Source organism: Bubalus kerabau, chromosome 3 (assembly GCF_029407905.1).
Source record: "Bubalus kerabau isolate K-KA32 ecotype Philippines breed swamp buffalo chromosome 3, PCC_UOA_SB_1v2, whole genome shotgun sequence".
In the NCBI taxonomy this organism is placed as follows: domain Eukaryota; kingdom Metazoa; phylum Chordata; class Mammalia; order Artiodactyla; family Bovidae; genus Bubalus; species Bubalus kerabau.
Window position 1 is genome coordinate 2,017,559 of NC_073626.1, and position 24,426 is coordinate 2,041,984.

Sequence of the window (24,426 nt, forward strand, 5' to 3'; positions counted from 1 at the left end):
TTCTAATATATTTTAAATGCAAATTTTTTCTTGTGAAAATTTCCATTACATACAGATATACCTCTAAATTCAAGAGGAAAAAGAACAACTCACTTCATGGTAACCACTAATTATTGTTTGTTAACATCATAGCTTTGTTTCAGAAGGAAGAGACAAAGTATAAGAAAACAGCTCCAGCTGATGAGAACGACGTCTCGGTGTGGACTCGTGTGCACCACTGAACGTCACTGTACGGGATCCACGCTTCCACTTTTAAGGATGCCTTGGTTGGTAATTCTTTCCCCCAAACTTTTCCACTGATTTTTTTACAAAACTAAAGGTGGCTAACCATATCCAGGGATGCAAGAAGTCTTTAAAATTAAGCTTTTTGGGAAGTGACTTACACGGAAATTATTTAGCAAGACGATTTAAATGCTTAAACACATGTGGAAGAATCCCGAGTGGGTCCTCGAGGAACTTGGAGTCTCAGGCAGAGGTGGTGGGTGTGGACTCCTGCGGGCAGGGGGCCAGCTCTTGATTCTGACTCCACGAAACTCTCTCAGCACAGGTGTGAAGCGTGGACTCTCCCCGGGACCCTGACTTGGGAGAAAGCCTCATCGGGATGGGCAGGCTGCCCAGGGCACTGGTCAGCTGTGCTGGTCCAGACCCACGGCCCCTGCGGCCACGGGGTCTGAGGCCGTGGAGGTCCTTGCTCACTGGGCTGGGGCCCCACCTGCCCAAATGCCCGATCAAACTCCAGGTTGAGCAAGTTCCTCGTGACCTTGCTGGTGCCTCCATCTGTCTGCCTTGTACACATTTAACGGGGAGGGAACATCGATCCTGGTCATGTGTCAATAACTCGACTGACCTCTTGAAACCAGCAAGGCCTTCAAAGCAGGGCATCAGGAACCCGCGTCTCTGTCCCCCCCGGCCAAAGGGTCTCCTGCCTGCTGAGCCCCTGCCCTGCCCTGGGTCCTCCAGCCACATGGCAGGCCTTTCAAGGGCAGACAGCACAGGTCAAGTGTTCAGCTTCCTTAAAACAGCTCCGATCTCAGGCTTTTTTTTTTTTTAATGAATTCCACAGCTCCTGGGAATGTGGTCTTGTTGTAAGGGAACCAGTTTATATTTTATTTACTCTTTAAGAGATGCTGTAACACAAATATGAACTGATTTGGAAAAGCGCCTTGGAGAGGCTCCGCAACTAGGGTCCTCCTCGATGAGCGTTTTTATTTTGACGTTTGTCTGGCACCTGGGTTACCCGCACGACTCGAGATCTACTGTTAAGACTCAGGAGCGATTTCAGAAATTTGAAGTAGCCACTGCTGGCTGAGCGGCTGCCAAGCCTGGGAGACAAAAATGAACAAGATTCTCCTCCAGAGGACACAGATGGGTGGGCCCAGACCCAGGCCACGCGTCGGCAGCTTCTCCCATCAAAAGCCAAATGGTGAAGGTGTTGGTGCTTCGGGCCACGGGCTTTCTGTTGGGACTGACTGATGCTGGCCTGCAGTGCAGAAGCCACCAGCCAGCACAGAACTGCAAGGGCAGGGCCGGCTCTAAAGAACTCTACTGACGGACACAGAAACTCCAATTTCTTACAGTTTTCACACATCACTAAATGCTCATCTTCCTATGATGTGTCATGAATCGTAAAAGAGCATAAAAACCACTCACAGCTCAGTGACCACACAGCACGGGCAGCCGGCCGAGCGTGGCCGGGGGCTATGGCCTGCAGACTCCTGAGTCTGCCCCTTTCTTGCTGGGTGCGGGTGAGCTGCCTGGACGTCCTGAGCCCCGCTTTCCTCATCTGTAAAACGAGGAGGTGAATCTTTGTCTCGTGGGTTCAAACAATGAGGCACCTAAACGTAGAAAGCACTAGACGAACGCCAGCTGGTCTTCCTGGAAGGGCGGCCTCGCTGGTCGCGGCAGCAACAGCTAAGCTTCCCGAACACTTGCCTGCTGCCAGCATGGTGTTGAGCGCTGCGTGCTTTTTATAGTATTTTATCTAATCTACGAGGCCATCGATTTTTTAAGATGCATCGTTAACGAATGGACCACCGAGACAGAGAAAGCCGCCAGCTAACCTCCGACACAGCATCAATCGTAAGGTGCATCCAGATTTCACAAATGCTAAAATACGTGTTGTGGAGGGTGGTGCGGGGAGGACTGCACCTTAGAACCAATGAAAAACCGCGTCTCCTTGCAGTCTGAGAGCATCCTAGGAGGTGGGTGCTCCTATCCCCACTTTACAGAAGGGGAAACTGAGGAGCGGCCTGAACGTGGTCAGATGGCTGGGGTCGAGCATGGGCAGCACAGTGCAGCGTCTGAGCTCAGACCCTCAGGCACGAACGCCTGGTGGAAGCTGAAACAGCTGGACCTCTGAGTAGGAAATGGCAAGGTCCAGGAGTCGGGCACAGAGGGGCCCTGTCCTCGGTCAGAGAGGACATACCCAGGCAGGCCAGTCGTGTCCCCTGGGCACTTCCAGGCAGGGTGTGATTGCAGGAGGAAGTAACAGCAAACGCAAGTCTCAGATGCAGGATAAAAACGGCAGCTGTACCAGCATCTCACCTGCAGGGCCCCTGGATGGCCGCATGGGGAAGCCTGTCCAGCGCAGGGAGGTGGACCGAGATGCTGAGCGGACGCGACGTGATGTCTGGGGCCCGGGACTTCAGGATGCGTCCCTTGGTGCCCCGGCCGACCAGCATGGGCCTGGGGAACTACACTGTGTGGTCAGGGTGGTTCACGCCAAGCACCTGCTTCCTTCTGAGAGCCTGGAGTCTGGTCCAAGCCGGGCAGAGGAGGCTGGTGTGACCAGCCCTGGTCAAATCCCCAGGTGCTGGGTCTCTGATGAGCTCCTGGTGGCACCCACGTGTGCCACACGGCCTCCCATGTGTGGTCACAGCCTGTAGCTGGGGAATGAAGCCCCCTCCGTGGGACTCCCCGGGGGTGGACGCTGAAGTCAGGCCTGGCCCTCTGTGGACTTTGCCCTGCGCTGAGTTCACTGTTTCCTCTCCTGTGATAAATCACAGCCAGACTGGACGCCGACATGTGGAGTCCTGAGCACCTCAGTCCCGGGGTGGGCTGGGGGCTCCGACAGACACGCCCAGCCGTTTCATTTCAGGGCACCGTCCCCAAGAGACGGCGCCAAGCCGGGTGCTGGACGGAGGCCCTGTCTGCGCTGGCCCTGGAGCGGAGGTTGCGAGACGCCGGGGGAGGATCTCTGTCTCGCTCGGGGGAGGATCTCTGTCTCGCTCGGGGGCAGACTGCCCCGTCCACGCTCCGCTGGGAGAGGTGACCTCGTGATTTCTGTGCTTTGCGTGGAAGACAGATGGTGGCGGGAGACGGTGACGGCGGCGATGGAGGTGACAGCAGCGCATGCCTTCTGGGACCTGTTGGGCACCGTGGGCACTTCCTGCGTCAGCTCAGCTCAGCCACCCTGGGAGGCGGGCGCTGCTGTTGGCTCCATCTTGTGATGAGGACGCGGATCACAGAATGGCTAAGCACTGCCCGCCGTCACACACTGGTTCGGGGACACATCCCTTGGCTTTAGAATCTGAGTTCTCACCACCATGCCCAACTGTCCCTCTCTGGACACAGAGAGAAATATGCACTGGTCTCAATAGGCCTGATGCCACCCTCCCCTTGAGGAGACACAAGGCGGGTTACATCCCGGCCTCAGCAGGACACGTGTGTGTGCGTCACCCTCCGGCGGTGTGGCAGTGTGGACTCTGGGTCCCTCTACGGCACCACGCTTTGCACCAAACACTTAGAGCAGACAGATGGGAGGGGGGTCACCGTTCGGGACTTGGGGGGTCAGCACTAACTAGAACTGTGATCCAGTCTCAGGGAGTGTGTGGACACGGGGGATCTCAGAGATGAGTTCCCAACAGTCAGAAGGGAAAGCGTGCAGCCCATGGGGAAGAGGTGGACCTGGCCATGACTGTGAGAAGCGGACAGGCCTGGGAGACAACCCGCTGAATAATGGGTCCGCCTGCAGAGAAGTCAAACTGACGGCTCCTCCGTGGAACGCTTGAGTGTAACAGTGGAGTGCAGCCAGGGAGGAAGTGACGGTTGCTAAGAGTTACGGGGGCAGAGGGAGGCGTGGGCCAGAGCCTGGGGACGGGGAGGGGCTAAGAAGATGCTGATGGAGTCTCAGCACCACGTTAACCTGTGCAACATGCAGGCAGAGGCTAGACTGAGGTGGGTTCCACGGCCGGTCTCCTGCTGAGACAAGTGAGACCCGGGCCGCCGCGACCTCTCTGAGCTGACGGTGGTGCTGATGGTCCCGGCCCTTCCCAATCTAACCTTTGAGGATCCTGATAGACTTGGGCTGGAACTGCTGGCAGCCGTGGGCTTAAGAACCACTTCTGAAGTGAGGACTGACGGCCTCCAGCGCCTCCCTAGCAGCGGCGGGGTGTCCACGATGGCCCGAGAGCGAGCATGGAGGACCGCGGGAATGCCGGTGATACTGACGTGGTAAGGGAGTCAGGGCAGAAAGTCAAAGACCTTCATCGCTTCACCAGAAAAACATGTTTAAGGGAAGAAACAATCTTAGCAGCGGCAAGAAGGGAGGCTCTCAATAACAACAAGCTACATGGAAAAAAGGAGGAAAAAATGAAAAGCAAGCCTAAGAGAAGACAGGCTCGCTGGTGGCTGCTTCCTCCAGCCTGGTCACCAGTTAATTCACCAGCTCCGCAGCTTCAGACAAACCACCCCTGTCAAAACGCTGCTCGGACAGCTGCAGTCGAAGCCGATTAAGTCTCAGGATCGTTTCCCAGCACATTCTGTGTTTTGAACGAGGACCAGCCACTGACCCTCGGGAAGCTAACTGCTTTTCCATTTTTGAGCACAGTCAGGCATCCGACGAAACCATTCATGTCCCAGATGGCTGTGCCCCCTAGCGAGATTTCTGCCTGGGGACCAATGTGGGCCCATGGCAAGCGCCAAGGCCACGACCCTGGGCGGAGGGAGCAGTTCTGGGCAGAAGCTGCTCAGTCCTGGTGTGGAGGCTGCTTCCTGCTCTGTGCACAGTCCCTCTCTCCAGGGAGGGAGACTTCAGCCCCTGATGTGTGTGCTATATGCGTGCATGCTGAGTATTCAGGCAGTTCTGCAGCTGGCTCCTTCCAATCAATTATCATGCCTTGTACACGTACATGGGGCTTCCTAGGTGGCTCAGTGGTAAAGAACCTGCCAATGCAGGAGACTCAGGAGACTCAGGTTCTATCCCTGGGTCAGGAGGAGCCCCTGGAGGAGGAAATGGCAGCCCACTCCAGTGTTCTTGCTGGAGAATCCCACGGACAGAGGAGCCTGGCGGGCTACAGTCCACGGGGTCACAGAGTCGGACACGACTGAGTGAGTGAGCACGTGTGTATGCACTAGGTCACCACCGGCAAAGACCGATTTCTGGTTTAATGGGGCAGGAAGAAGGGAGGCAGATGCAAATGTCTAGCAGCTGGCTCTATGCTCATTAAAATATTCCCCTTAGAGGAAACCACACGCCTCCTCTGTTCATTCGGGCTTGCCTTTTAAGTAGCTGATACACTAGGAATTTTAATAGTAGAAATAAATTCGTTTGGTGCCATGTGTATTTCTGTTCCCATTCTAGTGGGCGCTGGGAAGCCTCCTCTACATTCCACCCCAGAATGTTTTACGGCCACAAACAATGCTCTGGAAAGCATGCTGCGCTCAGGGTAATAAACACCCTGCAGATTTTATTAAACAATCGTGCCAGTGAGCGCGAGCAGTATATGCTAACGCTGGCTTCAGGGCACAAACGCCCATTGTGCCGTCATCTCAGAGGGAACCGCAAGGGAGAGGCTGGACCAGAGACGGGACTCCGGCCCCTCCTCCCCCTCGTCACTGATTTCACTGTCGGATTTGAGTAAGTCCCTTAACCATGGCTGTGCCAAGACCAAACCAGGCTGCAAAGTGAGCCCCCCTCTTCTCTCACTTGAAGCCCACCTTTCAGGCCACATTAGAGCCTCTCCCTCCGTGGTAAAGAACCCACCTGCCAAGCAGGAGACAAGGGTTCGATCCCTGGGTACTCACTCCAGTATTCTTACTTGGGAAATCCCACGGACAGAGGAGCCTGGGGGACTGCAGTCCACGGGGTTGCAAAGAGTCGGACACGACTCAGCGACTAAACAAGAGCCCCCCCAGCCCCAGCACCCTCCGTGCCCCTCCCCGTCCCTTGCAGCCCCATTCGACCACCCCGCTTCCTCTCACTGCAGAACGTGCCCTCTTGACTCCTTGTCAGGAAACGTTCCGTTTCAGGCCCCCTCCCACAGGAAGGCGTCCTGTCTCTCTCAACATGCACACTGCTCTCTCCTGGATTGCCGGTGACTTCCAGCCACCCCCACCCATCCCTCGTTGATTAACATGCATCACTAACGTCTCAGCAGCTGCTGATACGGCTCAGCGCAGGCAGGTGCAGGTCACCATACACGCGCAGCAAGGGGTCATGAGGACAGCACTCGACAGGACACACGTGCACCGAGGACGCCAGCAGGAGAGAGAAGGACGCTGACCGTAAGGACGCGGAAGTGAGGCTGGGTGGGGGCTTCAGAACAGATGGGCCCTCCCCACCAAAACTCCACGCACTGCATGAGGTTGCAAAGAGTCAGACACGACTGAGTGACTTTCACTTTTTTCACTTTTCCCCATCAAAAAGTCTTACAACCAAGAAGGTGGGAAGCTCCCGGAGAGAAAGGCCCCCCAGTGATAATCCATAAACTTCGGGGCTTCCACGGAGGTTCAGACGGTGAAGAATCCACCTGCAGTGCAGAAGACGCAGGTTCGACCCCCGGGTCAGGAAGATCCCCCGAGAAGGAAATGGCAACCCACTCCAGGGTTCCTGCCTGGAGAATCCCACGGACAGAGGAGCCTGCAGGGCTATGGTCCACGGGGGTCGCAAAGAGTCAGAGACAACTATAGATATTAGAAGTTACCAAATGTTCCCTGAGAAAGTTTAGTGTCAAAGATGACATTTATTTCTCACGCTGTGGGATGCTGTGTGAACGGAAGGACACCTCAGAGCAAATCCACGGCATCGCCGCTGCAGGGCCCGGGGGTGAGGATGCACAGCGTCTCCACTTGGCTGGGAATTTCAGCTTATGTGACACTAAAACACACCCGTGGGGCCTGGAGCGCGGCCCCCTTTCCTTTCCCTTGGGGCTAGATTTCTCCCACTGACTCTACCCTGCTGCACATCACCCTGAACACAAGCTGAAAACTGACACCCCTGGAGCTTAAGGCAGAAACTACACGACTCAGACTGGAGACAGCGGCCGGGTGGGCTCAGGACCCGCGCCCTGCTCGCCCGAGCCCCTCGGTGCCCGGCCGGGGGTTTCCTAGGAGTCCCGCAGCTCTGGTCACAAGGGATGATGAAAAAGGAACATTTCCCCAGAATCAGGGATCTCAGAACAGCATCGATTTAAATCTTTGGGGTGTCAGGGGAGAGAGACAGATAGAGAGGAGGAAACACCTACTTGTGAGCAAGAGAAAACATGAAGGACACGATGAGGGAGAAGAGGGAGGGGTGAAGAGAAGAGCAACCCCAAACTGACGACCACTGAGGACACTCAGCAGGAAGCACGTCCAGGGCCTGACGTGTGGCCCACACGCGACGTGAACAGGCCCACGGCTGGACGAGTGGCCCAGGCTCAGCGGGCGAGGCAGGTGTTGGAGACGCTTGGACGAGCGTCTCAGGCGGGTGGGCACCTGTGCGCGTGCCTGGGGAGGACGCTGTTGGACCCGACGCCCGTCCGGCTTGCCCTCCTGGAACGTCCAACATCCGGGGTGAGACGTGAGGGGAGGCTCTTCCGGTGAGTGAGTCCCGGCCACAGTCAGGAGCACTCATGAGGACTCGAGGGAGCGGCCGGTCTGGCTGCATCAGTGGAGGGTGTTTCTGCACATCTGGGCTCCTAACAATGGCTTGACCCAGGAAGCAGCACTTCCTGACATCATCACGACCCCCGAACTCTCAGTAGGGTCATCATCACGTCCAAAGTCCTATGGAAGTGGACCCTACTTTTGCAACTTATTTATTCTTTATAAAACTCTATCCAAAGTCAACGCTAACTTTCTTTCCTGTTCGTCCTAGTTCACTGACATTAAAAGATGGTACAAGCAGGGGTCTGCACAGAGAGAAGCCCACACTGGCTTGTGTGTTGGTCATGGGGCGATGTTATGCTGCAGGAACAAAACTCTCTGTAATTTCAGATGCTCAGAACACCAGAAGGTCCCTTCTCACTCACACCACATGCCCCATGCGGGTTGGCTGGGTCTCCGATTATCACTGCCACTTGAGGGTCAGGTGGAGAGAGCGGTTATGTGTTAAGGACCCCAGGTCCCTCGCCAGTAATTCAATGCTCTGGCCCAGGAGGGACGTGTTGCTTCTGTTCACAGCTCTTGGATCAGGGCCAGACATGGGGACATGCCCAAGGTCGAGGGAAATACTGGCCAAAGGCACCAGCGGCATTCACACCTTGCTGCAGGGAGTTGATTCTTTCAAACACGCATCACGCATGAAGAGGTGGCCCCGACTTCCTGGGAGCTCTGTGTCCTGAGCTGTCTCTAGGCCCCCAGCCCCATCGCCCCCCGCAGAGCCCAGGCCTGTCCTGGAGACTGACTTGGGGCCCCGCTGGGGTCGTCTCCACCCGCCACGCAGCACAGCATCCCAGGAAGCGGCTTAGCACTGGACTTCGGCCCCCAGACCTCAGTGCAGGCTCAGCCCCTCCCATTTCACACCCTCTTCTTACTCGGTGACTCTCACGAGGGCGGCTTCTGTGTATTCTGCCAAAGGTCGGGCATCCTTGAGGTGGGAGAGCAGACAGGTGGACCGAAGGTTTCAGGACCACTGCCCAGCTCCTCAGCAGAGAGGAGCAGCCAATCCAAGGCACCCGCCCCGTGGCCATGAGTGGCAGCCCCTAGCCAGGCGGCCTGCGTCTCGGCCTCGGTCCCCCCACTCACTGTGGCGTTGGGGGTGGCCCCTTGCCCCCGGGCTCTGCGCCGTGAGCGAGAGGTGAGGGCGAGCCCCACAGCACTGGAGCCACTCGTCTTTCTCCTGTCCTCGTCTCCAGACCTCCCTTTGGCCACATTTGTTTCAAATGACTCGGTTCCACAAACAGCAAGTCGCCTCCCTCAGGGAACCTGGGAGCTAAGCATCACCATTAAACCAGAAAAAGACCAAGGCCGACCCAGCGTTCGCCTCCATCTACTCGAGTTTGCCCTGATACCGTGAGAAGCACACACAAGGGTCAGGAAAACAGCTCAGAAAGGTCGGTTCCCCTACTTGTACCTGGAACTCTTTAAAGAAGCCACTCTGCCCGATTCCATAAAACATCAGGCCGCGTTTCCGCCCGCCCCCGCCCCTAGCCCTCAAACACACTCTGAGTGCTTGACCCTCTGTTGTCTGCACAAATGGCCAGCCAGGCTCCCATCGCAGGGGTTGGCAGGGAATCAGGTGCGCAATCCTGACCTAGATGTTCAAAACATGCGAGCTAGCGGGTATCGTCTACAAATCCTGCAGACACAGCAAAAGTGTAAAGAAGAGCAAGGGAAGGGGAAGGCAAAAGCCAGGCTCGCAGAGACTGAAGGAGGCAAGGGGACAGGAGGGCGGGGTGACACGGTGGCTGGTGCGGGGGGCGCACAGGGATGTCAAAGAACAGTTGGGTTCCTCCACTGTGCGTCGTGTTGGGATCCTTCATGTCTGACTTATTATACCTTTGTATCTATTCACTGTCTAACCAAACTGAAGTCTGAAAGCGGTCACTGTGACGAGTGAAGAGGCCCCCAGCTCAGATGGGCTGGGGGGCAGTGGGGCCAGGAGAAAAACCACTGCAAGAAACGGCACAACTATCATTTGAGGACCTGAGCAATTTTCACCCAGAGAAAATGGGGGGAGGAGAGTGTTCCAGCAAAGAGCGCTGTGCAGAATCCAGGTGCCACAGAGGCAAAGTTTCCGAGGGTCTGAACGGGCAGGGGAGGGGGCAGTGGGAAAGCGGGGCTGGAAGGTCCCCCGGCCGCCCTGAGAGGCAGCGGGAGTCATTGAAAGACTGAAGCCGTCGGGTAAACAGACACGGTCAGTCATTTTCCAAAAAGACTCTTCTGGGCAGCATGAGTTTATTCTGCTGTGCGCATGTGCCCCTCGGGGTCCTGCAGGCTTCAGATCAATGCTGGTCCCTGTGTCCCTGACACGCACCAACAGTCCCACAAACACCACCAAGGTGCCAGGCCACAACCGCGAGGCCCTTTGTTCCCACAGCTGATGGGTTTTGACCATGGACTGTTACGAGCAGGAACACTAACAGTTTGTGCAAACCAATGTTTTTTTGCACACTGACTTACAGATCAGTGCACTGGGAGAGGTTACACTTACAAAGACATTCCAACGGTGAATCTTTGCAAAGCGGATGCTCCTTCTCTAAAACAAACCGACTTTACAATGAAAGGCTTTAATCCATCAGACCCGTTTTAAACAAGCATTCCATCTAAATGCGCCTTTGTTCTTTGAAAGTATAGACAAGTGAAAACTATGAATGCTGTAAACATTTTAAAATCATATCAGTAGGAAAATCAGTTCAAAAGCACATTTCTCTAGAGGCAGGAAGAAACATGCATATATAATAATAATTATTATTATTATATAAAAAGTAAAAAAACCAGCTCTGCCTCTGGTTTCATCAGCACATCACCTAGTTCAAACTTGCAATTTGATTACTAAATAATGACTGTATTTTTTGCCTCCTGTTCATTCCATTTGAAAAAAAAGTCAACATTAACTCTTATTCTGCTGTAGAAAGTTAGATCACATCATCTCCAAAGAACACAGTGACTTCAAAAGTCCTCAAAACTCTTTGACCCAGCAACTCCTCCTCAGAGCATGTGCCCTAAAGGAACTAGAAGCAGGGACCTGGACGGGCCGCTGTGCTCACCTTCTACAGCAGCGCTGCCCACAACCGTCCAGAAGAGGAAGCCTCCCGAGTGACCACCCCACAGGGTGGAACACGACTCAGCCTCAAAAAGGAAGGAATTCTGCCCCAGGTCACAGCGTGGATGAACCCTGACAACATTCCGCGCAGTGAACGAAGCCCCAAAAGACAAATCCTTGGTGATCCCCCTTACATAAGGTCCCCAGAGTCATCGGATTCGTAGAGACAGGAGGGAGAATATGGGTGTGAAGGTCTGGAGGAGGGCATGGGTAGGTGTGGTTTACTGGGGATGCTTTCAGGTCTGCAAAACGAAAAACACTCCAAGGTGGATGGTGGCGATACTCATAACATGAGCATGCTTAACGCCACTGAGTCGCATTTCAACCCATTTAAAAGGGCTGAGATGCCTTTACGTTATGTACACGTGTGCGTGCTAAGTCGCTTCAGTCGTGTCCAACTCTTTGCAACCCCATGGACTGTAGCCCGCCAGGCTCCTTTTTCAGTAAGATTCTCCAGGCAAAGATATTGGCGTGGGTAGCCATTCCCTTCTCCAGGGATCAAACACAGGTCTCTTACATCTGCTGCATTGGCAGGAGGGTTCTTTACCACTAGGGCCACCTGGGAAGCCCTAACGTTATGTGTATTTTACCCAATAAAACACAAAGGTCCCAAACCTAGGTATCTTAATCGAGCCGCACAACTGGTGATTTGTTATAGATGGACTCATCTTGTCCTTCCCTGAGGCCTCAGTGGCCCAGGTTCCTTAAAGGTCTCTGGGCTCCTCGGGGATGTCCTCTGAGGGCACAACACTGACTGGAGATGAGGACATCCGCGTCCTCCCTGCTGGGAACAAACACACCTACCTGCTGCTGGCCCCCCGACACCACCCCCGTCCTCACAGCAAACCAGCTTCAGAAAATCCTCTGCCACCAGGACGGAGAGGCGTCTGTCAGCTGCCTGTCGGCAGGGCAGATCCTGTAGTGTCTCTCAGCTCACCTTCTCCAAGAACACCCGCAGAATGATCCACTAGGTACTAAGATCCCTCGACAAGCGCCTCGGCTCTGAACTCAAGCCGGACGTCGCCAAAGCAGACGCACTGCACTCGAAACAACGCAGCCCTCCATCTCCCCATTTAAACCCTCAGTCCCCACTGGACACTAGAGGCGGTCTCAGAGGCTTCAAACTGCATCTTTACACGCTCCTCCCAGGTCTTTAATTACCTGCAAATGCATTTATTATACGACCTGGCTCGCCATTAGCTAGAAACACACCACTGATGCCGCCCCGGCTCGGAAAGCTCCCCCGGAGTTTAGAAACGGACCAGAGGGAAGACAAGAGGGGGGCAGGAAGGGATGCTTGGGGACGCTGCCCCGAGGGAGCCCTGCAGGAAGGCAGACAGGCCTCAGCGCTGGACAGGGAGGAAGAAGGGAAACTCGTTTGCTGCACAGAGATCACAGACGAAGCCCCAGCCGTGCACTTGGGAAGGGGCACCGTCCTCCTTAATGAGTACGCTTGTTTGTCAAGTCAGGGGAGGGGCTCTGAATAAAGCAGCCGCGAGAGGTTCCCGGTTCTTCTGAGACAGCCTTGTTCTTGATGCCTGGAGGAGACTGGCACCACTGGCCACAGCCACTCTGCAGGCCCTGCTTCCTGGGGGCCAGGCCACGCCACGCTGGAGACAGCCTGGGGCCCAGGGCCAACACTTTCATCTTGCAGATGGAAAAAGTGAGTCCTTATAATCCAGCAATCCCACATCTGAGTACACACCCCAAAGAACTGGAAGCAAGGTCTCACCCCTGCTCCCTTCATCAGCCAGGAGGTGGGTGCAACCCAAGTGTCCAGGGGCGGAAGGACAGATACACTACACACGGCCTAGAAGCCACTGGAATACTACTCGGGCTTAAAACAGAAATCTGGACACATTTTACAACATGGGTGAATCTTGAAGACATGATACGTTAAATAAACCAGCACGACAGGATAAATACGGCATGATGCCACTGGCGTGAGGTCCCCAGAGGCCTCAGATGCAGACAGAAAGCAGAACGTGGCTGTGGGGGCTGGCGAGGGGCAGGGGAGGCCAGTGTGTCATGGGGCACAGTTTCAGCGGGAGACAGATGGTGGCGTTGGCTGCACAGCAAGTGAATGCACTTAGCACAGCACAGCCACGTAGAGACTTCCTATCCGAGCTTCATGCCATGGTTAACCAATGCTTCAAAAGTGCACACAGAGAATCAGGGTGCAGTAAGAGAAACAAGCTGGTGAATTCTATGTGAGTAGCCAAGGAAGCCTCTCTGAGGAGGGCCAGAAGGTGGAGGGCAAGATAAAGTCGAGACCGAGCTCTTGGGCATCTTTCGTCCACTGCCCCCAGATCGTCGGTCAGTTGTGGCAGCAGAGGGGTGAGCGATCGGTTCTGAATCTAGCCAATTCTCTCGGCATCCAGTCCGAATCCGTCTAATCCATGAGGCTTTCATGAGAAATCTCAGCTAATTGCTGCTACCATTCATCACGTGCCCCTCCCCTCATCCTTCATGGATGAGAAATGGACCACAAGAACTCCAGCCTTTCCGCTCCACACACATACTTCTACTCTGACAGTGCCATGAATTCCTTCAGTCACTCAACTCATATTCAGACACCCTTTCTGTGCCAGGTACAGCCCTGGGTATGAGAGATACAGGGGGAAAGAAGGATGAGAGGTCCTGCTCCGTGGAGTTTACTCCAGAGCAGGGGGTGATACTGATGGAGACGCAGATAAATCAGTATATCTCCAGGGAGTGGTGGATGCTGGGAAACAGGCAGACAGTCCTAAAGGAATAATTAGGGTGGTGGCCACCGATGTGATGTGAACAGAATAATGGTGACAAGACGTGGCCCAGCCTGCAGAGGTCCAGGACGCAGCACTTCAGGCAGAGGGCAAGGTCAGTATGGATGACCTAAGGAAGCAGGAAGAGCCCAGCACATAGCGAATGGAAAGGCAGGTTTGGCTGGAAAACTGAGGTCAGCGGGAGGCAGGCCTCACAGGACCGCACAGGCCGTGGTGAGGAGCTCGGGCTGCACCATGAAAGCCACTGGAGGGCAAGGAAAAGACCGTGGGCCACTGCCCACACCCTCTGCCCCGTCTCCTGTGGGCTTGCGGACGTTCACGATGGAGCACTATTGCCCAGCACCACCCCCTCGCCCCCAGCAACCAGCTGTGGCCAGGACACTAAGGGGAGGCAAGATGCGGTGCCCTCAGCCTCCAAGAGGCGACCTTCATGGGGGAGCATCCCGCCTCCTCGCTCCCGCCACTGTGCTGGCCGGAATGTGGACGCGACTCCAGAATTAGCAGACAAGGAGAGTCCAGGCCCCAGAGTCAGGAGACTGGCCACACCAGCCCTGGACGACTCCAGTGATGACAGGCAGGAACAGCTACTTTGTTTAGACCCCTGTCATCTGGGGTTTCCCTGCTTTCACAGTGAAGCCGCTGCTGACGAACCCCGAGGGTCTGAAGCGGATGGGTACAAGTTCTGGTTCACGCTGTATAAATATTGCCCTGGTTGTAAGAGAAGAATCAGTTGCATGGCTTGACCAGGAAGATGGTTCAGGAAGTTGTTGCAGTTATTTGGGCAAGAAATGGAAAGGCTTTGCCTCAGAGGCTGCAGCCAGGCAGGTGATCTGCAGGATTTGATGATCAAGAAGACAGTGTCTCAGACCCGGCTGGAGCCCTGGGGCGGACGGTGGTTCTCGACAGGCTGGCAGGATGAGCGGGTGAGGCCGTGAGGCTGGCGGGGTGATGAGGGCTCTGTTTCAGCCACACGACACCCGAAAGGCCTCCAAACCGAACACCCTCCAGGCCGCGGGGCGGAGGGGGTGGAACTCAGTAGGGAAGTACGAGCTGGTGCAATAACTCACCCCCAGATGATTTAACGCCGCGTTTCCAGCAGCACGGGCTTCCCAGGAGGCTCAGCGGTAAAGAACCCGCCTGCCCATGGCAGCCTGGGTCGGGAGGGTCCCCTGGAGAAGGAAATGCTACCCACTCCAGTGTTCTTGCCTGGGAAATCCCATGGACAGAGGAGCCTGGCGGGCTACAGTTTCTGGGGCCGCAAAAGAGTCGGACAGGACTGTGTGACTGAACGACGTGCTGTGTGGTTCCAGCAGCACAGACTTAATTCATTAAAGTTCATTACGTCACAGCCACGCTGCCCTGCTCAACAGCCCCGCGGTGACGCGAAAGCCCCGGCGGTGCAGACAGCCCACTCAGCACAGCCGAAGGTCTCTGCGACCACTCTGGTCTACGCCTCTTTCAGTTCAGTTCAGTCACTCAGTCGTGTCCGACTCTTTGCAACCCCATGAATCGCAGCACGCCAGGCCTCCCTGTCCATCACCAATTCCCGGAGTTCACTGAGACTCACGTCCATCGAGTCAGTGATGCCATCCAGCCATCTCACCCTCCGTCGTCCCCTTCTCCTCCTGCCCCCAATCCCTCCCAGCATCAGAGTCTTTTCCAATGAGTCAACTCTTCGCATGAGGTGGCCAAAGTACTAGAGTTTCAGCTTTAGCATCATTCCTTCCAAAGAAATCCCAGGGCTGATCTCCTTCAGGATGGACTGGTTGGATCTCCTTGCAGTCCAAGGGACTCTCAAGAGTCTTCTCCAACACCACAGTTCAAAAGCATCAATTCTTCAGCGCTCAACCTTCTTCACAGTCCAACTCTCACATCCATACATGACCACAGGAAAAACCATAGCCTTGACCAGACGGACCTTTGTTGGCAAAGTAATGTCTCTGCTTTTCAATATGCTATCTAGCTTGGTCATAACTCTTCTTCCAAGGAGTAAGCCTCTTTAGAGATGGTTTATTATGATGGATTTGCTTTGTCTCACAAGCTAAGGTGTGAGAGAGATCGGGAGAGAAAATCATTTTTAAATGTTATTTCTTCTTCTGTAATGTGGACCCCAAACCACCAGTGTTCTCACGCCCTCGCCCAAACGCTTCAGGTTCATGTCTATACACTGCTCACAACAATTCCCAATATTCACAGAGGGCAGAGGTCTACATGACTGTCCAGAAGGTGACTAGCCTGAGGTCTCAACTGTCCTTTTACCTGGGGTTGCCTCCTCTGCCCTGAGAAAGGATGGGCGCCTAAGAGACGCTCTTGCGTCAGCTGAAAGCAGACGCCTCCCGCGCCCTCGCCCCAGCCCCACACGGACGCCAAGCAGCGGTGAAGTGACAGAAAAGCCAGCTGTGCAAACGTTCGCTTCTACGGTCACAAGGCAGATGGGAAAAATGCCAGACAGGAGAGCCTGGAAAAGCACCAAAAGAGCAATCATCCCCTGAAGAGAACGTGAAATAAGACCCAACAGTGACCCCACAAAGAAGCAGAAAATAGACACCCCCCCCCCCACAGACGCGCGGGTCAGAGACCAGCACCAGGGTGACGATCACAAAGGAAGAACAAGGTCTGGGCTCCGTGATACTCCTCCGGGGCATCCCGTGAACCCCGCCTCCGCTGGGGGGCATGCTCCATGGCAGTTGTTGTTCAGTCGCTCAGTCCTATCCAACTTTTTTGAGACCCCACGGACTGTAGCCTGCCAGGCTCCTCTGTCAAGAATTCTCCAGGCAAGAATTCTGGAGTGGGTTGCCATGCCCTTCTCCAGGGGATCTTCCCAACCCAGGGATCGAACCCACATCTCCTGCATTGGCAGGCGGATTCTTTACCATTGAGCCACCTGGGAAGCAAGTGATTCAGTTTCACCCTCTTAAAGGACAAGACCCGAGTACCCTGGAGCAAGCTGATATCCAACAGCTCCAGGCTGACATCCAGGTTCCAGCAACATCCCCGCCCTCCATGAGCCAGGGAAACACCAGGACAGCCGCTGAAGGGTGATCTCGGAGGAGACCCTCTTGTCTGTGACAAAACTGCCAAGAGAAGGCAGGCTGGGGTGAACTTCATCCTTGAGAACTAGAGATCTGAATCACTCGTTCCCACTGAACCCCTTCCGGGGACACCTTCTGTGACAGAAGACAGTTCGGTTCAAACCGGTTAAAACCAGGGAGAACTAGAACAGCAAGGTCACCACGGGATGGGAAGGCAGGACCCCCAGCACCGCCTCCCCGAAACACGGAACGGAGCAAATGCTTTTTCACAGAGGCGGCAATGGCCGTCCTCGGCCAGCAGAGCGAAGCCCGGACACCTCGCCCGGCACCCACGCCCCGGGGAGGCCCCAGCCCTTTGGGGGAACCTTCTCCTTCCCCCATGGAGACTCCCTGGGGAGTTACCCGTGCTGGTCAGGCTCCTGGGTGAGAGGGAGGAACACTGTGGGAAGGCGCCCGGCCCTCGGCTGGACGAGGCCAGAGAGGAAGCGGACCCTGGAAAGGGAGAGGGGTCAAGGCAGGAGAAGCCAAGCCATCAACCTGGGGACAGGGGAGGGGGAGCTGAGGGTGGCGGGAAGGGGGTCGAGGAGAGGGCCCCAAAGTGGGGCTGGACTCAGGACTTTAGAACACGGTTCCTGAACTGGGGAGAGGCCTGCGGCCACCTGCGGACACGTTCCAAGCAATCTGCACAAAGCCATACGCTTTGTGTTCTCATGTCAGTGAAAACTCATCTATTGATACGTTAACAAAAGCGTCACCCTGATTGTCTGGGTGAGCAGCCAGGAACCCAGAGTGGAGCTAGGACTTCAGGCCTACGTTTGTGTCTGAATTTACACTCACAAAGGCCAAAGGTCACCCCGACCGGCCACACAGATGCAGGCTTAATAGTGCTTTGAACACAATAGCAGAACAACGGAGTCTCCACACGTGTAGACAGCACTCCAGGGCGTGACCAGGCTGAAGCCGGCTATGGAAAGGCCACCAGAGCACCAGGGACTGTGGGTTTGGTAGGGTTGGAAGGGTAGGTGTTTGCTATTTGCACTGGATGCTCAGAGGCAAGAGGAGCTTAGTGCATTCTGGGTCCTGTGGGTGATGAGGGACCAGCTTGAGCCTAGTGCATCCTGGGTAATGTGAGTGGTCAGGGGAGCCTGCAGCATCCTAGGTAAAGTGCTTAGGGACCAGCTGGAGCTTACAGCATAGTGGGTAATGATAGTGGTTAGGACCCAGCTGGAGCCTAGAGCACCCTGGGTAATGAGAGTGGTTAGGACCCAGCCTGAGCCTAGAGCATCGTGGGTAATGAGAGTGGTTGGGGGCTGGGCAGAAACCAGAATCATGAGGAGGGGAGCCTGGGAAGGAGGCTAGGACAATGCACAGAGATTCTGTCCTCCGTGACCATGGGACAGGCCAGGCTCCTGTGGGTCTCAGAGAAGAAAGGCGGAGTTTTAGATGCACGTTTCAGGGGGGCTGCTCAGGCTGGGGCAGGGGAGAGCTCAGGCCAAGCTGAACGCTGCAGGCAGCTGCGGCGTCCAGGTGAAGAAGGAGAGCCTGTGTGAAGGCTGTGGCCGCGGGAAAGGAGAGACTTTGAGGAGGCGGGACGGCTCCTAGGTGATTGAGAGCGGACGAGGGAGGGGGCAGGACCCGGCAACCAGCTGGGGCACCTGGACCGGTTTTCCTCCACACAGTGGGGCGAGGGAGGCAGCCCAGGATTCCGACTCCAAACCCTACAGATTTTGAAGCCACTGGCCTCTCCCTCCTCGGGCAGGGTTGCTGGGGGCGATGACAGACAGCTTCATGTTCAGATACGAGTGGGTGGCGCCTTAGGGGTACCCCAGGAGGTTGACTTAGCAGGTGATCGTCTGTCCAGAAGTTCGGGGGCAGTCACAGGCTTCCGAAGAGCTGAGTGTGCCAAGAGCCCGAGTGACAGGAGAAGTAAGTGGGTGGAGGGAGGCGGGAAGCGGTAGCCTGAGAGACCAGTGGGAAGTCAGGACAGCCTGATAACCAGGGCGCCAAGAAAGGGCCAGTGAGAGTGGCCAGTAATGCAGGCCGAGGATGGAGCAATGGTCGCCCAGTAGGTCAGAGGCGACTGGGGCAAAAGCAACTTCCATACAGCGATCAATGTGATCGAAATAGTTTCAAGCACAGCTTTCAATTCCTGTGTTCCCCAGAAAAACACCACCTTGTCTTCATGTCAGGTATTTTAGGAAGGAAATAACTTTTAGAAAAAACTTTGGTAAAATGTATATAATATAAAATTTACCATTGCCACCATTTCTAAGTGTATAAGTTACGGGCTTAAGGGCATCTGCACTGTTGCGCAAGAAAATAACAATGGTAAATGTTCCTTATCATTGGACAGGAAAAACCAAGTTACAAGGCAAGAGGATAATGAGATTTTTTTCTTGAAGTCGCCTAAAACAGCACATTATCTTGGCTCGATCGCTGGGAATTCAGAACTGCAGTAGAGCTGGAGAGGCAGCTGGGTCCTTTGAGGTATGTTACGCTGCTCACACTGAAGGCGGGGGGTGTGTGTCTGTGTGTGCACACGCCTGGGTGTGTCTGCGCACGCGTGTGTGCGCACACGCCTGTGCGTGTCTGTGTGCACACGTGTGTGTGCACACGCCTGTGCGTGTCTGTGTGCACACGTGTGTGTGTGTGCACACGCCTTGCATGTCTGTGTGCACACGTGTGTGTGTGTGCACACGCCTTGCGTGTCTGTGTGTGCGTGTATGGCGTGGTGCCGCGCAGTGCTCTGCTGTTGAGGAGTGGACGGGAGAGACTGAGGAGGACGAGGTGACGGGTGTAACCGTGTAGCTGATGTGCACCGCTGCTTTAGTCTCAGGGGCACAGAGTGATTCAGTTATAAATATTGTTTTCCATTTTTTCCCACTCTAGGTTGTTACGAGATGCTGGCTCTAGCTCTCTGTGCTATATAGTAGGGCCTTATTGTTTGTTTTGTATACAGCAGAATGTATCTGTTGATCCCAGCCTCCTAGTCTATCCACCCCCCTTTCTTTTCTCCCTCTGGTACACACAGTGTGTTTCCTATGTCTTAGAATCTGTTTCTCTTTTGTAAATAAAGTCCCTTGTATTATTTTTTAGATTCCACATGGAGGTGATATCATGATATCTGTCTCGTCTGACTGACTTCACTATGAGCAGGTCCATCCATGTTGCTGCAAATGGCACTGCTTCATTCTTTTTAAGGCCGAGTAATATTCCATTGTGCACACGCACTGAGTCTTCTGAAACCAGCCATCTGTCGATGGGCAGAAAGGTATGTTGCCTTTGCATGCTCAGCCCCTAACAGCGCACAGCAAGTACTCAAGTTCATCCTGCCCCCCCGGTACCCAGGAAGCCCTCAGACTCTTGCTGAGTGAGGAAGAGAGCCGTCCTGTTTTCACAAGACGCCCCAAGCGAAACCGAGACTCTCGGAAGCCCAGCTGCTCTGGCGTGACGCAGTCACACCGGAGCTGACAGCAAACGTTCATGGCTCCTCACCCCGGGAGTCACATTTCTCTCTGGTCTCAGAGCCAAAGCTGTGTTTTGTTTCATTTTGTTTTGGCCAATAGGAGTCTCGGCAAACCACTCATGACCTCACCTCCCACCAGATCCATTTGGATGTGGATTTCTTTGAAGGAGCCTGGTCTTCACCTGCTCCCAAGGTGACGTTTATTTCCTCTCTCTTCTGTTTCAAGAGTGGAAAACAGTCAGACTTGTGCCGCTCTCCCTTCTCCTCAGCCCGGCTTCCAGCCCCGTGTCCCTTCTCGTCTTTCCAGATGAGAAAAGCAACTCCCGTAGTGTCTAACGGGATTCCCAGACCAGACCTGTGAGCCCGCCTGGCAAGCGTGCGGACAGGAGGGTGCGGACAATGAGGCGGGCTTCCCCAGAGGGTCGAGGTGCAGGGACGGCGCTGTGGCGGGAGGGCAGGGCCTGGCCCACGGGGGCCGTTCCGGAAGCCGGGACCGTTAAACCGGCCGCTCGCTCACCTCCTCCCACGTTGTCACCTTGGACTCCAGTCCCCACGCACGGCAGCCTCCGGACGGCAGCGACCCCGGCTGCCCACCCGGGCTGAAGGGGGACGCCGCTCAGAGCCCAGCACCCCTGGTTCCCTGTCCTCCCCGGCCCCAGGGGCTAGGACCCCCTCAACCTGGAGGAGGCTCCTGGTTGAGCCTAGAATTCCAAAGTGAGAAGGCAGCGGGGGTTTCCCCCTGGTTTCCTTGTTTTCTTATTTGGACTGCAGTATTCGGTGTCCACACCCGGAGTCCATTGATTTTTGTTTTCTACTCATTTTCTCCACCGATGGTTCCAGAAGCGACTCCATAGTTCTGTGGTTCCACGGCACACACTGAACACCTGCGCCCTGACCTTAGAGAGATGGAGACAGAGGCGCAGAGATAAGGTGGTTTGTGGCAGGTGCAGCCAGTCCACCACAGAGCTCTCACTACACCTGGGTCTCCAGATTTCCAGATCGTCCTGCTTCCCTCTTGCTGGGTGAACACCTTGTTTCAAATGAAGCTCTCGGCCACCACTACCATCCCGCCGCTAAAATCACTGTGTCTGGAAACGCCTAGTCCTTAACGACAGACATGGTGTTAATATTAATATTATCCTCCATTGCTAAAAATGTGGGGGGCTTCCTTGGAGGTTCTGTGGTATAGAATCCGCCTGCAGTACAGGAGACAAGGCTTCTATCCCTGGGCCAGGAAAATCCCCTGGAGAAGGGAATGGCTACCCTCTCCAGTATTCTTGTCTGGGAAATCCCATGGACAGGGGAGCCTGGTGGGCTACAGTCCCTGGGGTCACAAGGAGTCAGACACGACTGAGCGATTAAGCACACACGCATGCTGGAAAAGGCATCCAGATACTGTAAGTTTAGAACGCTAGATAGCTAAATGTTTTCTCTTCTTTCCTGCCAGTTTTGAGACAGACTATCTTCACCAAGTTCAAAACACCCAAAGAAACATGCACTCTGAAGCCCACACACACACAGGCTGCCCTAACTTCCAGCAGAAGACGGGCGCCGGCGCTGGGGCTCCGGGGAGGTGGCGGGCAAGCGGGTGAGGCCAGAGGCAGGCCCAGAGGCCTTGTCACCTTCCTCTTCTCTATCTGCTCTTCACTTGTCACAGTCTGTCTGCCGGGCTAGCAAAGTGTCTCCAGAGAAGGAAAGGACAGATAAGAACCCAAGTCCATTCTGATTTCCCAACCGTATCATTTGGAACCTGCATCAAACAAAAACTCTTCTGAAATTTAAAAAAAAAAAAAATAATGCTTGCCAAAGGCTTTGGGTAAACTCTGACTCACTGCCTTGGCTGACAAAGCCTGTTGGCAGGTCCGGTCCCACCAGAAGTGCAGGGCTGGGGCTCCCAGGGCGGCTGCTGAGAAGGCGGGGTGGCTGAAGACTGGGGTGGGGGGAGGGGGCGCAAACAGGCGATGGGTCACGGTGGCCGGAGAGCACGTTCTCGAGAAACTGTCCCTTCACCCAAATGCGACGCACATGTTAACTTCCTAGCCCAGCTGAAGTCACTACGCCTGGCCCCACAGCCCAACCACGCCCGCCACCTGGAGGCATGGTTCAGGGGATTGTTTTCTCATAAGCACGGCGGCTCTGACGCTCAAAAATCCTGAAATACATTCCAAGGAGTATTCAGAAAAACATCAGATTACAGAAATACACACAGGACTTCCCTGGTGGATAAGAATCTGCCTGCCAATCTCTGCCAGTCCAAACAGCAGACACCAGTTCTACCCCTGGTTTGGGAAGATTCCACACAGCACAGAGCAGCTAAAGCCCATGAGCCACAACTCCTGAGTCCGTGCTCCTGGAGCCCATGCTCCACGGTGAGAGAAGCCACCCAAAGGAGGAGCGTGAGTGCTGCAACCAGGAGCGGTCCCTGCTCCCCCCAACCAGAGAAAGGCTTTGCAAAAGCAGTGAAGATTTATTTTATTTAGTCAAAAATAAATAAAAGAAAGAAACTGTATTAAAAAAAAAAAAAGATAAGGAACGCTGGAGCACCAAAGTCCCAGATTTGAACAAAAAAAGAAAGGCACACGACAGCAAGGAGGAACATCTCCCAGCACACTGGAAACGACTTAGCCAGAGGCCAGACCCGTTCTCTCGTGAGCCACATCACCCCACCCAGAGCAAACTCAGGCTCTTCTGAGATTATTTACCAGTTAAGATTCGGCTTCTCATTTTGCAAAGTAATCAGTAACTCAGTCACCTGTGAAATCTCTGGTCACTCCTTGATTATGTATAAAGTTCGTCCAATTATTTAAGCTGTCTGGGTTTGAGGAGGGTTATTATAATGAGAACATGAAGCTTTGAGAGAATTTTTCAAGGAAATGGCTCACTGCTGTTGGGCCAAAAAACAAAAACAAGGAATGTTCATTCACCCACTGTCACTAAGGTATGGTCTCTGCCATCAAGAAGCAGGCTTCATCACTCCACTTGGGGCGGGGGAGGTCGCTCAAAGTGGGGAGATGGAGACAGAGAGCAAACGAGGACAGATTCAGAAAACGTATGAGAAAACCATTCCTCTCCCCCAGGGCTTAGGACATGGAGCAAGTCGGCTCCAAGAGCTATTTTCTCTCTGTGCTTCTTTTCAACAAGGACACATCCTTGCAAAAGCTGCATCACCTTGTCTGTGAGGCGAACCATCCCTGGAAAAAGAAATCACACGGCAAGTTGTGGCTGGCCACTCTGAGGAGCACACGGGCAGGACTTGCATCTCTGGCGAGTCTTTATTTTCATAAACAGATAAGGAAACAGGATGCTCGCCTCTTTCCTTGGTCTGTGGTTCCCTGCCCCTGGCCTGGCTAGGTCAAGATTTTCTATTTTTTCTTCTTTGGTCAGAGCTAAAGAGATACAAGGAGGCCACCAGGGCGGTACAGGTGGGTTAAATTACTTGAGTGTCTTGCGCAGCCTCAGAGGCGGCCGGACCCTGCCTGCAGCCACCTCTCGCAGTTCAGCATCGCTCCGTCTCTGGCTCCTGCCAACGGGCTTCCAGGTACAGGCTCCTGGGGAAGATGCCAGCGGTCTCTGGTTTATGTCCTAATTACGCAACCTCGTTTCCTTTTGGTGAACTTAAGGAAACTACAGTTTAAAGGAGGGAGTCTTTGGCTGGAATGCACCATAGAAAAATTCCAAAGCAGAAAAAGCCTTAAGCAACCCTGCACAGAAGAGCAGTTTCCCACACCAGCAGCACATCTCAGAACAGAGCCCACCTTCACGACGAGCTCCGCAAGCCTCGAGAGCTGCCAAAACCGTGGCTCTCCCCACTTACAATGCCAGGCACCTGCAAGATGGAAAAGAGAGCCACATCCTGTCTCTTCTGAGAAAGTTCAGAGCTCTCCAGCAGACGCACGAAGTGAGACAGAAACCTGCCGGTGGGAGGGATAAAACGCCAGGGCCGTTTAAAATTTATCTCCCAAATCATCAACGCCTCTGGTGTGAAAGCTTTGGCAGAGAAATATTTTAAGCCTGTGACCAGGGTAGCAAGAAATTGCTTTGAGTGAAACAAATGGCCACGCATTCACCCAGCATGGGCGCCGCTTGTGGACGAAGCCAGCGCGCTGGTCAGGAAGTTCAGTCACGGGCCCCGAGGGCCGAGGGCCAGGATCTGCAGCCGATCACCAGCCTCTGTTTCCTCCAAGACTGCCAGAGGGA

The 24,426-nt window shown here is 54.6% G+C and overlaps 1 protein-coding gene and 1 long non-coding RNA gene across 5 annotated transcripts in view; one reads left to right on the plus strand and one right to left on the minus strand.

The window, feature by feature from the left end:
• Positions 1–24,426, minus strand: part of SLC22A23 (solute carrier family 22 member 23) — a 130,519-nt gene that overhangs the window by 61,259 nt on the left and 44,834 nt on the right. Inside the window, exon 4 of one of the 2 annotated variants that reach the window (XM_055570489.1) lies at positions 19,616–21,911. The exons of the other annotated variant lie outside the window; for it this stretch is intronic. Within the exon in view, the coding sequence (XP_055426464.1) occupies positions 21,874–21,911 (38 nt within the window). The 3' untranslated portion in view covers positions 19,616–21,873. Of the gene's footprint in view, positions 1–19,615; positions 21,912–24,426 lie in introns of those variants that run through there. 2 annotated transcript variants of the gene reach the window in all.
• LOC129645382 (uncharacterized) lies at positions 17,796–21,861 on the plus strand. 3 transcript variants are annotated; one of them, XR_008711299.1, is made up of 5 exons: positions 17,796–18,365; positions 19,117–19,250; positions 19,860–20,034; positions 20,330–20,422; positions 21,677–21,861. It is a non-coding gene; the product is annotated as an uncharacterized LOC129645382 (long non-coding RNA). The 3 variants fall into 3 exon arrangements; XR_008711298.1 differs by lacking the exon at positions 21,677–21,861 and adding an exon at positions 21,070–21,184 and having other exon boundaries at positions 18,034–18,689; XR_008711297.1 differs by having other exon boundaries at positions 18,035–18,689.